The sequence below is a fragment of the Salmo salar genome, chromosome ssa09 (genome assembly GCF_905237065.1).
Source record: "Salmo salar chromosome ssa09, Ssal_v3.1, whole genome shotgun sequence".
Lineage (NCBI taxonomy): Eukaryota > Metazoa > Chordata > Actinopteri > Salmoniformes > Salmonidae > Salmo > Salmo salar.
This window is the reverse complement of record NC_059450.1, coordinates 132,275,726-132,292,246: the sequence shown is the minus strand read 5'-3', so window position 1 is coordinate 132,292,246 and position 16,521 is coordinate 132,275,726. Positions and strand designations below refer to the sequence as shown.

The window sequence follows — 16,521 nt, the reverse complement described above, 5'->3', positions numbered from 1 at the left end:
GGGTGAAAGCTGTTCAGGGTCCTGTTGGTTCCAGGCTTGGTGCACTGGTACTGCTTGCCATACGATAGCAGAGAGAACAGTCTATGGCTGAGGTGGCTGGAGCCTATGACACTTTTTTGGGTCTTCCTCTGACACTGCCTGGTATAGAGGTCCTGAATCACAGGGAGCTCGGCCCCAGTGATGTACTGGGCCGTATTAATCAAAGTCTGCAGTGCCTACGGTCGGGTACCTTACAGTTGCCATACCAAGCGGTGATGCAGCCAGTCAAGATGCTCTCAATGGTGCAGTTATAGAACTTTTTGAGGATCTGAGGGCCCATGCTAAATCTTTTTAACCTTCTGGGGGGGAAGAGGCGCATCCCTTGACAAAACTGTCTGCTGTTGTTCTAAAACCCATACCTTGCTACCACCCTAAGCATCAGTTAACAATAAACAGTTTCTCAAACACAGCTCATTGCTATCTGTTTTATATTGTGTACATAACAGTATGAAAAGTGTAGCACACTTCTATATACAACGGTAGTACAACAGTTCACAATGCAAAAGACTGAGGACATTCTCTCAATACTGCTTAGCGCCTACACTGAAAAGTTACTGATGGGCCTTCTGTGTCGTTGTGTGTCAAACCATCTGTGCTCATTAGGAACTATGTTATTGTTAGAAATACAGTCAATCATAATAGGCTACATAACCTACTACAGGTAATCATTGCATTTTCTTCAGATGACATCAGCCCTATAGACCTAGGTCTGAGTGGATTGTGGCTAGTGAGATGCCAAGTAGCTTGGCCTTTTAGAGCCATTTGACTAGAATTACCAATGAAGAACAACTGACTCACAGAGTGAATTTGTGCAGTTTTTCAATCACCACATCCAACCACCTCTTGGGGCCCTCAACCAATTTTTTACTTCGATACCAATGATTGACAGACACATGGCCAATCAGCGTCCAAATTGTCCTGTGACGTAACAAGCCCCACATAGGCGGGATTATGCAGCAGGATATTACGCATGTGGTTCATCTGCTACACGCCACAGACAGGGAAGTCAGCTGTTTGTGTGGTTTTAATCGTAAACGTTAAAGATCGAACGGTAATTCTGGTTAATAAATATTTAATCAAGTTTAGAATTAGCGATATAAGATTCATATCTTGAGTTTATTTCTCATCTAGCAAAGCTCTTGTTGATAAAAGTACCCGTTAGTTAACGCTAGCCAGTTGTAGCTAGGTTGTTGCGATAGTAGGAAGTACGCAAAAATACACACTTACAGTTGTAGGCAGCTGGTTAGCAACACGTTTAGCTAGCTAGCTGACTTGTCACGGACTGTTTTTGTGCAACCCAATACAATTGAATGCAGCGCTGGTGTATACAAATACACCCGCCTTGCTAAAAGCACCTGGCTAGCATCCACAACTTCTCCAATGCACCTGTCCTGACCCGTTTGCAGTGTGATCCCAGCATGTTGCTGCCAATGTAATTCAGTGTTGTGTGTACAGTACCTTATACTTGTTCTCTAGTTGAAGGTGTCATCATGTCCAGGGTGCCGATGGGCAAGGTGTTGCTGCGAAATGTTATTCGTCACACAGATGCCCACAACAAGGTGAGTGGGGGAGTTAACTAAACTGTGTGTGTGGCTTTGCACTCTGCTGTGTACTCTCCTGATGATAGATGTTGTCTGTTTCAGATCCAAGAGGAGTCAGAAATGTGGAAGTTGAGGGGGATGGAGAAGGGTCCGTCCACCAGCCACAGACTGATGCCACCATCTTCAAATCCATCCAGGTCCGCTAACTGTTCCAGCATTGAAGTAGTAGAGCCTTAGGTAGACGATACATCAGCCGGTGATGGCAAGCTAACACTATGTACCGTCTAAGACTTATTTGGAGAATGTAAACACGTGCACGAACTCGGCTAATATAAGGTGATAGAAGTCTGAACGCACTTACGTTACTATCGCTTTGACAAGTTGGTTTAATAATACTTACCTGTGGATATAGGTTATTGTCTCAGATTTTAGCTGCATAAGGACCAACCACCCAGACAACCGGTAGAATAAGTTCAAATGTAATTTTATTCAGCATTCTGGCTTGCAGAGTTCCGGAGAGGAGCCTTTCCAAAAATGACATAGTCTCAGACGGTACATAGCGTTAGTGTTAGCCTGATACATCAGCAGGTGATAGCTAGCTATTTTAGGCTGCATCCTGATTCACCACCCTTTTCCCAAAGTGTGCATTTGCACCCTTTCAGTTCTGGATTGCAAAGCATTGTATTTGTGTAAATATTGGTTGGAGGCAGTTTCCACCATTGTTTGATCCATGACGGGAAGTGTTCAAGTGCACATTTTGAGAGTAGGGTGGAGAATCAGGATGCAGCCTTACAATAATTTAGAAGTGTGTTATATGGAACAGGTTGATAGACATCAGAATTAGAGTTCACTATTACTCAGGAGTCACATGCACTGTGATCGTGTGGAGGATGGGTCTGTAGATAGACTGGGAGACCGGCTGCGGAGAAGAGAACACAGCTCTGGCCAGGACGAGAGGGAGGCACGCTACTGGACCAAGAAACTCTATGACTTCGAAGCCAATGATCCAGACAGGTGCGTACCTTTTCTATCTACAACGCTGTAGTAATATATCCTCGTGAGTTTGAGTTGACAAACGACGACATGCTATGAAAGGTGGATCTCGTTGGTATTGTGCATGTTTCCTCTACAGATGGGGACACAGCGGTTTTAAGGAGCTATACCCAGAGGAGTTTAAAAGTGACTGGTATGACATGAACTGCATTAACATGAAATACCATGTCTCATAACAGTAGTAGCTGTAGTAAAGATCTCACTATTTGCTTCGATACAAGAAATGTTGCATTGTTATAATGCCTGATTTGTCTTTTCAGGGAAAGAGACCGTGGCGATGATCAGAATGGGCATTGCAGAAAGAAAAAGACTAAGTCCAGACTTAAAACAGCCAAATCAAAACATCTGAAGAAGTCCTCCAAGAAGAAGAAGAAGAAGAAGAAGAAGAAAGAGGAAAAGAGGACAGGTGAGTCAGACGGTGAGTCCAGCAGCGACAGTGTCAAACAGAAGAGGAAAAGCAGCAAGAGCAAACATAAGAGGAAAAAGAGTGAGAGAGAGGAGGAGAGCAGCTCAGAGGAGAGAGGGAAAAGGAGGAAACGACAGATGGACTCCCACAGAGACTCAGGACCAGAGTCACACAAGAAGAGGAAAAACTGGAAAGCAGGAGAGGACAAATCAGAGGACAGTTCTGTGGATTGAGCCTTTTTCCATTGGCAGCCAGTAACCTGTAACTTCATACTGCTTCCTTTCAGTTGTCTATCTCAAAGCTTTCACAGTTACACCCCATTTCCACTTGAGTCCAATGTTTCCCACTAGATTTCTTGTGAACACGGCCATCACTATAGCTAGATATGTTTGTGATTTATCCAATGACAAGACAACTGAGGAATTGGCCAAAGTACAAATACAGCTTTTGAACAGACCGACTGGCAGGGGAAAGCATATTGTTCTTCGCTTTACACCTTTCCTCTGCAATACTCTTTTGTGTTGTACTTCTTTCTGTGTACTGCTGAGCACAAACCTGTGTTCTCCCCTTGGGCATTCTTCACAGTAATACCTCACCTCTTCTGTTACTGGTTCTGCTCCAGCTGCAGTGCTCAGATAGTGAGCTGACACTGCACAAATATGGACTCAGAAAAGCCACCTCATGACAAACTGACTGTAGAGCCAGGTCTCATAGTTAGTGTCCAGGCTTTACTTTAGCTGTTATATTAATGGAAAATTGTCATTTTATGCAGATTTCACGACCAATTATGACAATGTCTTCTGCTTTTTTTATTCAGTATTTATTTTTTTAAACTTTTGTAATTTATGGTAGTCAGGATTTTATGGAATGTCAGGACAACATTGAAAATAAAATGCATATTTGTTTGTAAAAATGTACTCTGGTTATCACATCACACATTTAGACATATCACATACATCTCATGTATTGTTTTGAATACAGGATATCTACATGACTATCATTCACTATTCTCAGTAGGCCTATAGCCGTTCTATTCCATGAACATGAGCATGTATTTTACTCTTCATGCATCCAATTCTACATTAAATATTGCTTCCATATGGCCCTTTGGTTGAATCCTTCATGTGTACCATTTACAATAGAGCATTGTATTAATGGTGTACGGTTTCCCTCTAGTGTTCAGTTTCTATAGTACTCACTGTAGATGCAATGTGCAAGAAAAAGGAATACATTAACACTGAATGAGAATTTCTACATTTCTATATAAACTCATTTAATAAGAGACCTGCTGAAAAAGGTGCTATTGTCTAAACCAGGTTTGAGTTTCATTCAACGTAGAGAGCAGGCCACTTGCTAGAAGGTATCTTTTCAATTTCATTCCTTTCTAGTCATCACTTTGTACAAGGTTCATTTATTATTTAGTGAAAGGGTTAGAAGGCCTAACAGTATCTACTATCGTAATGTTATCTATGGTCTGTTGTCTTCACCTGGTGGCTCAATCAGTGTAGTACACCCTGAGGATTTAATTACTCATGGCTTTTGACAATAACATCAGAATAAAGAATTTATTTGCGAGAAAACAATACTTTTTCCGACCTGATGTTTGTATACTCTGACAACAGCTTCCTTTGAGACCATTGAAGCCTCCCACATATGTTTGTCTCAACAGGCACAAGATATATCTTAATATATATTTAATATATGATGAGATATGCCTTAATGCATATAGGCCTTCTCACTGATCCATGTGCAAGCAGCTTTCATGACATTGATGAAAGGATCCAGGATGACCATAAGAAAAGGACACAGTGCACAACCGGTACAGTTAACCCACACCAAAAAATTTAATACCCTCTCATGAGGGATAAGTGGTCCAAACCTTGTCATACTAAATAGGGAGAAGTGTGATGACACAGGTTTTTAATGTAAGAACTTGTGGCCAACACTCAAATGCTCAGTAAAAAGTTGTGACATATGACTTACTTACATAGTACACATACACCAATGTTTTTAATATACTTCTATATGTAATTTTAGTTAACTTTATCTAGACCAGCCAGATACAATACCGATTAATATCATACAGTCACATCAGGAACAATACCTAGTAATATCATTGAGTCCAACCAGCATTGAGGAGTCCACAGATTTTTCATGTCCATCCTCTCTATGCTAACATTTGAAATCGGCATGTGTATAGTTCTATAATATTTTTATTACTGTATAGACTGGTGTGATACTTGTCATCGTATCGTCGTGTCTTCGTGTGCAAAAGTCTTTGAAAGAACCCAAAGGATGATCAACATACAGGATACCTGGTTGTTCACTTTACAGTGTGATCTTTGTTTTTTAACATTAAATGGAAAACTCACATTTGCCCCACCCCTTGGCATGTAAAAAAATCTAAGCAACACTCCCCATGAAACAGGGGGAAACCATGATAGAAAGTAAGGTTTATGACTACAGTGAGCAGCATCCTCCATTTGTACATATTTTAGAATAAGGCACTGCTGCATAAAATAATGAAATGGCCAACAACTTTGTCTCTCTGGGAGTATGAGGGGAGGCAGGATGAAAGGAGACTATGTTCTTCTCCAGCAACTCTCTCTGAGAGTCTGTGTGTGTATGCATGTAACTTTATTTGTTAATGTGTAGATGTGTATGTTTCAAACTGTTGGTGTGTGTCTGTGTGTATGTGTGTGACAGCAATCCAGAGAGGCCAGGTTGCATCTCTTACACTGTGCTCTCCAGCATCCATTCAGTGCTGCTAAAAGTCACTCTCCGGTTGGCGAGCGGCGAGGACTCCACGTTGAGCTGGTTGGTGGACTTGTGCCGCCTCGTCCGCGCTCTGCGGGGGTAACTGTGGCTCTGAAATATGGAGTAGTCTCCCCCATCAAAGCTGAACCTGTGCCTAGTTCGTGCCAGCTCATTATTAAACCCCATGTTGGCCAGGGCGCTCTTCTTGTCCTTGAGCCTGGGGGCCTCCTTGGTGCCGGCGTTGGGGCCTAGGAGACACAAGGACATGGTGGAGCCCGTCAGGCTGCTGTCTGTCTGTGTGTCCTCCGACGGGGGGCCAGATCCAGAGCACTGGATGTCCAGGCTGGTCCTCTTCATCTTGTCCGTGGGCAGGGGGGGCAGCTCCACTTCCAGGACGGCCATAGTGGTTGGAGGGGTGTCCCACTCCCTCTTGTCACTGTCCACCTTCAGCACCAGGGCCATGCACTCCTTGGCTGCCACCGGTAGAGCTTCTCTCTGGTGACTGTCCTCAGCAAGTTGCTTGAAGGTGGAGCGCTGGAGTCTGTTCTGGCTGCCGTTGGTCTGGGAGTGCATGCTGGAGCTGACCTTGGCCTTGCTGTCCTCGGGGCTGCTGTGCGCCTTGTAGCGGATCATGAGGATGATGATAAACACCAGCACTGAAGCCACAATGATGCCGCCAATGATAATTATCATGGTGCCACCCAGAAACTGGCTGTGGATGAAGCGACACTGGCTGACCTCGCTGGCCGTGTAGAACTGGACACAGCCCACCACGCGCGTGGCCGTCAGAGAGGTGATGCCATCGTCGTACACCGCCAGGACACACAGGTCATACTCCCGGCCTGCCGCCAGGTCGTTGATCAGGAAGGTCTTACTGGTGGACGGGATCATTCTGCAGAAAAAAGCGAGGAATAAACAGGAGTGGGGAAGGTTAGCTTTGCCAGGGGAATTTTGACTGCCCCCCTCAATTACCACCAATATACTGTATGGAACAAAACCATGTCAGACACAGTGTCACACTGCATTCTCATTAACGGCATGCACATGAGAAGTGTTAACCTGACACAGAGGTGTTTGATAAACACAGAAAAGAGACAGTCATGTCAACTTAGTTCAGCTCCAGGGAGGCTTTAAATATCACCCTCATATTAGGGGCTCAAGTAAAGACAACAGTGCTGACACTTGACTTCTAGACGTGGTGACAGCGAGAAATGACTCCCCCAACATTTTATGTATACTACGATGGCAAAGGTTAAAAAGCAAGGTGACAAACAAGGTAGTGTGGAGCATTCACACATATATATATACACCTTAGCCAAATATATTTAAACTCAATTCTTCACAATTCCTGACATTTAATCCTTGTAAAAATTCCCTGTCTTAGGTCAGTTAGGATCACCACTTTAGTTTAAGAATGTGAAATGTCAGAATAAAAGTAGAGAGAATTATTTAATTCAGCTTTTATTTCTTTCATCACATTCCCAGTGGGTCAGAAGTTTACATACACTCAATTAGTATTTGGTAGCATTGCCTTTAAATTGTTTAACTTGGGTCAAACGTTTCCGATAGCCTCCCACAAGCTTCCCACAATAAGTTGGGTGAATTTTGGCCCATTCCTCCTGACAGAGCTGGTGTAAGGTTTGTAGGCCTCCTTGCTCTCATACACTTTTTCAGTTCTGCCCACAAATTTTCTGTGGGACTGAGGTCAGGGCTTTGTGATGGCCACTCCAATACCTTGACATTGTTGTCCTTAAGCCATTTTGCCACAAATTTGGAAGTGTGCTTGGGGTCATTGTTCATTTGGAAGACCCATTTGCAACCAAGCTTTAACTTCCTGACTGATGTTTTGAGATGTTGCTTCAATATGTCCACATCATTTTCCTGCCTCATGATGCCATCTATTTTGTGAAGTGCACCAGTCCCTCCTGCAGCAAAGCACCCCCACAACATGATGCTGCCACCCCCGTGCTTCATGGTTGGGATGGTGTTCTTCGGCTTGCAGGCCTCCCCCTTTTTCCTCCAAACATAACAATGGTCATTATGGCCAAACAGTTCTATTTTTGTTTCATCAGACCAGAGGACATTTCTCCAAAAAGTATGATCTTCGTGCAGTTGCAAACCATAGTCTGACTTTTTCATAGCGGTTTTGGAGCAGTGGCTTCTTTCTTGCTGAGTGGCCTTTCAGGTTATGTCGATATAGAACTCGTTTTACTGTTGATATAGATACTTTTGTACCTGTTTCCTCCAGCATCTTCACAAGGTCCTTTGCTGTTGTTCTGGGATTTGCACTTTTCGCACCAAAGTACTTTCATCTCTAGGAGACAGAACTCGTCTCCTTCCTGAGCGGTATGACGGCTGCGTGATCCCATGATGTTTATACTTGCGTACTATTGTTTGTACAGATGAATATGTCAGCATTTGTGGGTCAGCATTTGTGGGTTCGATTACAGGCTCAAAATGGCCAGAAACAAATAATTTTCTTCTGAAACTTGTCAGTCTATTCTTGTTCTGAGAAAAGAAGGCCAAAAAACTGAAGATCTCGTACAACGCTGTGTACTACTCCCTTCACAGAACTGGCTCTAACCAGAATAGAAAGAGAAGTGGGAGGCCCCGGTGCACAACTGAGCAATAGGACAAGTACATTAGAGTGTCTAGTTTGAGAAACAGACGCCTCACAAGTCCTCAACTGACAGCTTCATTAGATTGGTGTTTTGCGGGTACAATCTCAACGTCAACAGTGAAGAGGCGACTCCAGGATGCTGGCCTTCTAGGCAGAGTTCCTCTGTCCAGTGTCTGTGTTCTTTTGCCCATCTTCATCTTTTCTTTTTGTTGACCAGTCTGAGATATGGCTTTTTCTTTGCAACTTTGTCTAGAAGGCCAGCATCCCGGAGTCACCTTTTCACTGTTGACGTTGAGACTGGTGATTTGCGGGTACTGTTTAATGAAGCTGCTTCCAGCTACAATAGTCATTTACAACAGTAACAATGTCTACACTGCATTTCTGATCAATTTGATGTTATTTTAATGGGCAAAAAATTTGCTTTTCATTAAAAAAAAATTAGGACATTTCTAAGTGACCCCAAACTTTTGAACGGTAGTGTGTGTGTCTATATATATATATATATATATATATATACACTGCTCAAAAAAATAAAGGGAACACTTAAACAACACATCCTAGATCTGAATGAAAGAAATAATCTTATTAAATACTTTTTTCTTTACATAGTTGAATGTGCTGACTACAAAATCACACAAAAATAATCAATGGAAATCCAATTTATCAACCCATGGAGGTCTGGATTTGGAGTCACACTCAAAATTAAAGTGGAAAACCACACTACAGGCTGATCCAACTTTGATGTAATGTCCTTAAAACAAGTCAAAATGAGGCTCAGTAGTGTGTGTGGCCTCCACATGCCTGTATGACCTCCCTACAATGCCTGGGCATGCTCCTGATGAAGTGGCGGATGGTCTCCTGAGGGATCTCCTCCCAGGCCTGGACTAAAGCATCCGCCAACTCCTGGACAGTCTGTGGTGCAACGTGGCGTTGGTGGATGGAGCGAGACATGATGTCCCAGATGTGCTCAATTGGATTCAGGTCTGGGGAATGGGCGGGCCAGTCCATAGCATCAATACCTTCCTCTTGCAGGAACTGCTGACACACTCCAGCCACATGAAGTCTAGCATTGTCTTGCACTAGGAGGAACCCAGGGCCAACCGCACCAGCATATGGTCTCACAAGGGCTCTGAGGATCTCATCTCGGTACCTAATGGCAGTCAGGCTACCTCTGGCGAGCACATGGAGGGCTGTGCGGCCCCCCAAAGAAATGCCACCCCACACCATGACTGACCCACCGCCAAACCGGTCATGCTGGAGGATGTTGCAGGCAGTAGAACGTTCTCCACGGCGTCTCCAGACTCTGTCACGTCTGTCACGTGCTCAGTGTGAACCTGCTTTCATCTGTGAAGAGCACAGGGCGCCAGTGGCGAATTTGCCAATCTTGGTAGCGCCTCCATGTTCTGGACACTACGCTGACAGACACAGCAAACCTTCTTGCCACAGCTCGCATTGATGTGCCATCCTGGATGAGCTGCACTACCTGAGCCACTTGTGTGGGTTGTAGACTCCGTCTCATGCTACCACTAGAGTGAAAGCACCGCCAGCATTCAAAAGTGACCAAAACATTAGCCAGGAAGCATAGGAACTGAGAAGTGGTCTGTGGTCCCAACCTGCAGAACCACTCCTTTATTGGGGGTGTCTTGCTAATTGCCTATAATTTCCACCTGTTGTCTATTCCATTTGCACAACAGCATGTGAAATTTATTGTCAATCAGTGTTGCTTCCTAAGTGGACAGTTTGATTTCACAGAAGTGTGATTGACTTGGAGTTACATTGTGTTGTTTAAGTGTTCCCTTAATTTTTTTGAGCAGTGCATATATATATATATACACATATATATATATACACATATATATATATATACACACACACACATATATACACAACACACACACACACACACACACACACACACACACACACACACACACACACACACACACACGTCACAACATCTGCAGGGAAGGACAATGCAGGCTTCTGACCAAATGCTCAAGGTTCGAAGACAAGTTAGATGTGTGAAATAAACACATCGTCTTTGAACATGAAGGAGAAAAACATTGTCTTTAGGCTGACATCTGTGTTAATATAATTAGAAGCATGATAACACTTAATGGTTCTCACATGTAGGTAATAATATATCACCTAAAGACAAATACTCAGGTCGCTGTATAATCATAAGGGAGAACATTATACAGGAGAATAGCTCATGAAATCAGAAGTGATATAAACAGAAAAGTCAACCAACATCAACAGGTCTAAACTTGACCTTATGATGCCTTGAGAAAACTTTACACGACAGTGTCTTATTTCCTGCCCTGCTAGTGCAGTGGTGCACATTGGGTCAAATTCTTTGTATGTTTTTTTATTAAGAACAAATTCTTATTTACAATGACGGCCTACACCGGCCAAACCCTAACAACGCTGGGTTGTTGTTAGTCCTATGGGACTACCAATCACGGCCGGTTGTGATACAGGCCATAATCAAACCAGTGACGCCTAGTAGTGACACCTCTAGCACTGAGATGCAGTGCCTTAGACCACTGCGCCACATGGGAGCCCAAATGGACACACATCAAATAGGCCTACGTACTCTCAATTCAATAAGGGTATTTGAATGAGTAATGCAAAATGGCAGTGTTAGCACATACCTAGCTCATTTAAGATGGACTGAAATGAATGATTTAATTCCGTGTATCAACTCTATAACCCTGGTATTAGAGTGCCCACTTTGCATTAGTCAGTTTTACAATATTCCTCATCATGAATTTATGTTGAAGATAAGGACATGGAACCTACACTAATTGAAACATAGAACTCAAGAACTGTATATAACTATTATATTAATAAATTCTACAGCAATTCACAATTCGGATTGGCCAATAGGTAAAATAACTTTCTGCAATTCACGTTTGGCAGTTGGCTATACGCAAAAACTTTGGTTTAAAATTCCCATTATGGTATTAATACTATATTTATTTGTCAAATTATCAGCTATACATGAAGCTTTACTATAATAATCTCTGTATTGACAATATAACGTTTGTTTGACCCATTGTGCTTTTACTCATCAATGTGATGCAACCAAACCTTTCATTACTCGGCTCCTGAGTGGCACAGTGGTCTAAGACACTGCAGTACCTGGTTCGAATCCAGGCTGCATCACATCCGGCTGTGATTTGGAGTCCCATTTTGCGGCGCACAATTGGCCCAGCGTCGCCCAGGTTTAGCCGGGGTAGGCCGTCATTGTAAATAAGAATTTGTTCTTAACTGACTTGCCTAGTTAAATAAAGAGTAAATAAATACTATATGGTTTACTGCTAAATAGCAGCTCATCACCTTGTATGTGTTTAGTGAGTCATTCATCAATGTGGAATAAATTACATGTTGTAATATCTATCATATTAAACAGGGTTCCCCTAATGTTTCACTGATAGTTCTTCAAAATGGTATAAAGTCTGCAGCAGATAGCAATCATGCTCATGTCTGACTCATGGGTTTCCTTGGCACAATTATGTCCTATTGGGATTACGGTAAGGGATGGGGTTATTGTTGGGTTGGGGTTAAGGACTGGGAAGTGATAGTGCCTGCTGAAGCTAGATAATATTGAGACAAAAGGGTATATTTACTCTCTAAAGGCCAAGTTATAAGTGTTAATCGTATAATCTTTGTTTTCCCATAGGCCTAGAGCTAACAACTGCAAATGTAAAGTCATACTAAGCATTTTTTTCTATTAAAACCAACATATAGTCTGTTTATACACTCTTTTATCCCAAAACCATAATAAAATTGTGCAATTACTTACATTTAGTGACATAGTTAATTACACAGCACCTATGCAGCTCTGGGAGTTATGGATCTATTATAATGGACTGTCATGCCATTCAGCAGATGGGCATTCCAGATGGCTCAGACCGTCTCCAGAGCTGGCTCAGACCTTCGCCCCCCACCCCAACGCAGCCCCATCCCCACCCCCTTTTTTGTTGTCGAGTTTAATGTCCTTGTCTATAACCGTTCAGTACTTTGTCATATATTTGTATGTTTTATGTAGACCTCAGGAAGAGTATCTGCTGCATATGCAGTAGCTAATGGGGATCCTAATAAACCAATCTAAACCCCCTTTCCACCAGCTCCAGTCCTCCAGCCCCAGCGCTCCCATTCCTCCAGCCCCAGCACTCCCATTCCTCCAGCCCCAGCGCTCCCATTCCTCCAGGCCCAGCGCTCCCATTCCTCCAGGCCCAGCGCTCCCAGTCCTCCAGCCCCAGCGCTCCCAGTCCTCCAGTCCCAGCGCTCCCAATCCTCCAGCCCCAGCACTCCCAATCCTCCAGCCCCAGCGCTCCCATTCCTCCAGCCCCAGCGCTCCCATTCCTCTAGCCCCAGCGCTCCCATTCCTCTAGCCCCAGCGCTCCCATTCCCCTAGCCCCAGCGCTCCCATTCCTCCAGCCCCAGCGCTCCCAGTCCTCCAGCCCCAGCGCCCCCATTTCTCTAGCCCCAGCGCTCCCATTTCTCCAGCCCCAGCCCCCACATGGCTTACCTGTAAACCAGTGTGTCGTCTGCAGTGCTGTTATACTGGATCTGGTACATCCTGATGCCTGGGATGTGGCGCTCGGAGGGCCAGCGAATCACAGCCGAGGAGGAGGTCAGCTCGGCCACCACCACCCTCTTGTCCTGGTGCTTGTCATGGCCCTTGGTGTCGTTGCCTGACTTGGAGGAGGTGGTGATGTCAGAGAGGCCCCGATCGGCCTCGCGCATGTGGTGCAATGTGTTGTTGACGAACAATGGCAGAGGGATCATGTTGATCTCCACGGCAGCTGTGGCGATGCCGGCAGCATTGGAGGCCACACAGTTGAAGGCACCACTGTCCTTTAAGGTGGTGATGAGGATGTCCAAGGTACCGTTGTCATACAGGATGGTGCGGGAGTTGTTGTGCACCAGCTTGCCATCTGGGAAGCGCCAGTGGATGGCTGGGTCCGGGTCTCCCATGGCCTTGCACTTGAGGGTGACCCCCTGACCCTCCATGACGTAGGGCTTGGTGGATATGTGTTTGGTGATGAGTGGGGGCTCACAGATAAAATCCTCCTCCTGGATGGACCAGAAGTACTTGTCCATGAGATGCTCCGGGGAGGCGCAGGTCTCCAGGTCATCCTCCCGGGTCAGTCTGCGGAGCCACAGCAGCTCACAGTTACAGTGGAGAGGATTTCCCCCGAAGCTCACTGCCAGGGAGGACGGGTTGGAGCCCTTGGCGTCTGACAGCACCTGGGCATGCTGAAACAGGCTGTCCGGTGGTAGCTTCTGCAGCCGGTTAGAGGTCATATCCAGACGAACCAGCTTGGTGAGGAGCGTGAAAGTCCCAGCTCCAATGTGATCAATCAGGTTGTGATCAAGGGTGAGGGTGTTGATGTGGCTCATCCTGCCTATCTCCTCCCAGGGCAGGGTCCTCAGGTTGTTGTTGGACAGATCCAAGTCCTCGATGGTCGACACAAACTCATCAAAGGAGGTAGGGGCCACATGGTGGATCTGGTTGTTCCCCAGTATGAGGTGGCGGAGGTTGACCAGGCCTTTGAAGTGGTCGCTCTTGATGACACTTAGGCGGTTGCCGTCCATGTGGAGGGCTCGTAGAGAGCGCAGGCCCAGGAAGGCGTTGGGCGTGATCTGGCTGATGGTGTTACGGGACAGGGTGAGGTGGACCAGGCTGGTCATGTTGAAAAAGTCTTTCCTGCGGATAATGGTGATGAAGTTGTCTGTGAGACGCAGCTCTACGGTCTTGCGGTCGATGGTTGGAGGCACAAACAGCAGACCGGTCTTAGCGCAGAGCAGAGTCAGAGTGGGGGAGAGGTGCTGGCAGATGCAGCGGCCGGGGCAGTTGTAGCCCTTCACCAGCACCGCACACAGCAGTACACACAGCAGCACACACACAACCAGACGCTCCATGGTCTGTCTGTCTATCAGCTTCCAGATCCTGGAACAGATAAAGATAGAGAAAGAAAGGGCAGAGATACAATAAAATAAGTATATTTGGTGGGTTTAAAAATCATACCATTTATAATGAGCACACACAAATGGAGTCATCAACCAAGATGATTGAAACTGCCAGTAGTGTACCGGTCACCAGAGAGACATGTCAGAGGTTGTTGATAGTGTGGTGAGATGATAGATTCCTGAACTGTACTGCCCCAGCTTTGGCATTATCCCTTAAAAAAAGCAGAGAATAGTCCAGTAAAACAAACACAAAGTGGCTAATATGCCATGCCAGCAGACTGTCGATCCCATCCAAATTTGAATAATTGCGGTGTTGTTTTTACATGGAGCTAATATGTCATATACTTCCCTGTCATACCGTATGCTTTGTGTGTTTGTCTAGCTCTGAACTTCACAACAGTGTAGGGAATTAAGGGGAGAAGGGGTGCTTGTCAGCACTGCTTAAGGATTTATATGACCTTTTCATGCTCCCTTCACTCTTCATGCTTCAGAACTGTACTGCAGAATTAGACATGAGTCTGTCAAGTAAATCATAGCAACAAAACATGAAGGTGAGATGAAGAGACCTTGGTTCTAAATCCATCAGATGGAGGTATTATTAGATGGTTCTTAGGCGTTGAGGCTGATGTTCAGATTCTCTGATCCCCATTTAGTGCTATTGATCCAGCTCTGAGAGCATAAGTCTGCAGTGAAAGAGATCCTTGGGTGTAATAACCACCAAATCACAATGAAAGCCCATTCTTTCATGACTGCTGCCATATCCCCATGCAGTACTTTTCCGTCTTTTCGGTATCAATCTTTGTTGCTGATGCATTTAACACTCAATGTTTATCACAGATGGAGCCCATATATAGGGATATGATGATAACTGACTGTTCTCCACGGATAACCAATCATTCCTGGCTATGTATTTTTTGAAAATAACAACCGGCTACTTGTCTAGACTGGCGGTCTTTTGATTTGTCTTTAGCTTGCCTTTCATATTTTCCTTTGGATCAGGTGTTCTTTATCTTTCCATTTCTTTATCGTATATCACACATCAAGGATTCATATCATGACATGAATCTTTTGATTGTTATACTAAGAAAACATATATTCTACTTTTTATTCTAAGAAACTCCAGATATAGAGAGCAGAACATGAACAATAACTACTAAGTTTAAGACTATGACAGCCTATTTTATTCATATGTGTATATTTCCTATATGTACATTTGCATTAAGGTTAAATCAGGGGGGGGGGGTTATTGCTGGTAGCACACTGTGCCTGGCTTGTGTAAATTATTTATATCAATCTGACCCTTTTTTTAGAAGCTGGGGAGGTTAAATTAATAAAGTAGGTTATAGAAAAAAATTATCTTATTTCATACAACAAAAGTATTATACAATGAATGTGTTCAGTTGGTCTGAATATATATATGTTTCATCAGCGCAAAACATCCATTGTCTCTTATAGTTTTAGGTAGAATATTGTTCTCCAATAATTGTGTAAGCATTCAAATGGTAACTAGGCCACAGAGCTTATGGTTTCTCTGAGGACCATCTGTGCTCTAGCATTTCCTGCCATCACCATTGAGGATACTCTACTGATCTCTCAGCATCTCCGGTGAAGAAAGAAAACTTTGTTGCCAAGGCAACTCTGGTGTAGAATGTAGGTCTTTCAATTGCATTAAGATGTTAAGCTGCCAGAAAAATAAGGTTTCAATCCTAATGGAGATAGGGAAGATAAGGACATTTACAAGGGAAGATAAGGACATTTACAAGATGTTGTATCAGCCACCCACTTCAAAACCACACTAAGTGTGTCTATAGGTGAGGAGGACCCGAGGAGCACATAGAAGTATGCATTGGAATTCAAGTGCAAACTGAAATTAATGAAAGAGTAATATACTGGTGGCAAGTCTGTCTTTGCATTTAATTGAGGATATTTATTTTACCGGGGAAGAACTCTCAAATGATTCCGGCTCAAAATCTTATTACTGCATTATACACCAGCCACCCTTTTGGAGGGACTGCAGATGAAGACGTGAGGAGCTCATGACATACTGTATTTGCTCTGAGCGGCAAAAGACAGCATTAATAAGATTACCTAGTGGTCCAGTCCAACCTTAGCCAATCACAACA

General features: G+C 44.2%; 2 protein-coding genes across 5 annotated transcripts in view; one reads left to right on the top strand and one right to left on the bottom strand.

Moving 5' to 3' along the window:
- Nucleotides 1–991: 991 nt before the first annotated feature.
- On the top strand, nt 992–4,141 carry nkapd1 (NKAP domain containing 1). Its single transcript, XM_014214908.2, has 6 exons — nt 992–1,090; nt 1,516–1,598; nt 1,683–1,777; nt 2,442–2,594; nt 2,713–2,766; nt 2,894–4,141. The coding sequence occupies exons 2-6, from the start codon at nt 1,530–1,532 to the stop codon at nt 3,270–3,272; spliced, it is 750 nt and encodes a 249-aa protein (XP_014070383.1). The 5' UTR covers nt 992–1,090; nt 1,516–1,529; the 3' UTR covers nt 3,273–4,141.
- Nucleotides 4,142–4,859: 718 nt separating this feature from the next.
- The window catches only part of LOC106613031 (leucine-rich repeat and fibronectin type III domain-containing protein 1), a 132,585-nt gene continuing 120,923 nt past the window's right edge, over nt 4,860–16,521 (bottom strand). For all 4 annotated transcript variants that reach the window (XM_014214905.2, XM_014214904.2, XM_045724627.1 and 1 more), the window contains 2 exons: nt 12,954–14,378; nt 4,860–6,688 (listed from right to left, as the gene is read on the bottom strand). In XM_014214905.2, the coding sequence (XP_014070380.1) occupies nt 5,773–6,688; nt 12,954–14,350 (2,313 nt within the window). In that variant the 5' untranslated portion in view covers nt 14,351–14,378 and the 3' untranslated portion in view covers nt 4,860–5,772. The remainder of the gene's footprint in view (nt 6,689–12,953; nt 14,379–16,521) is intronic.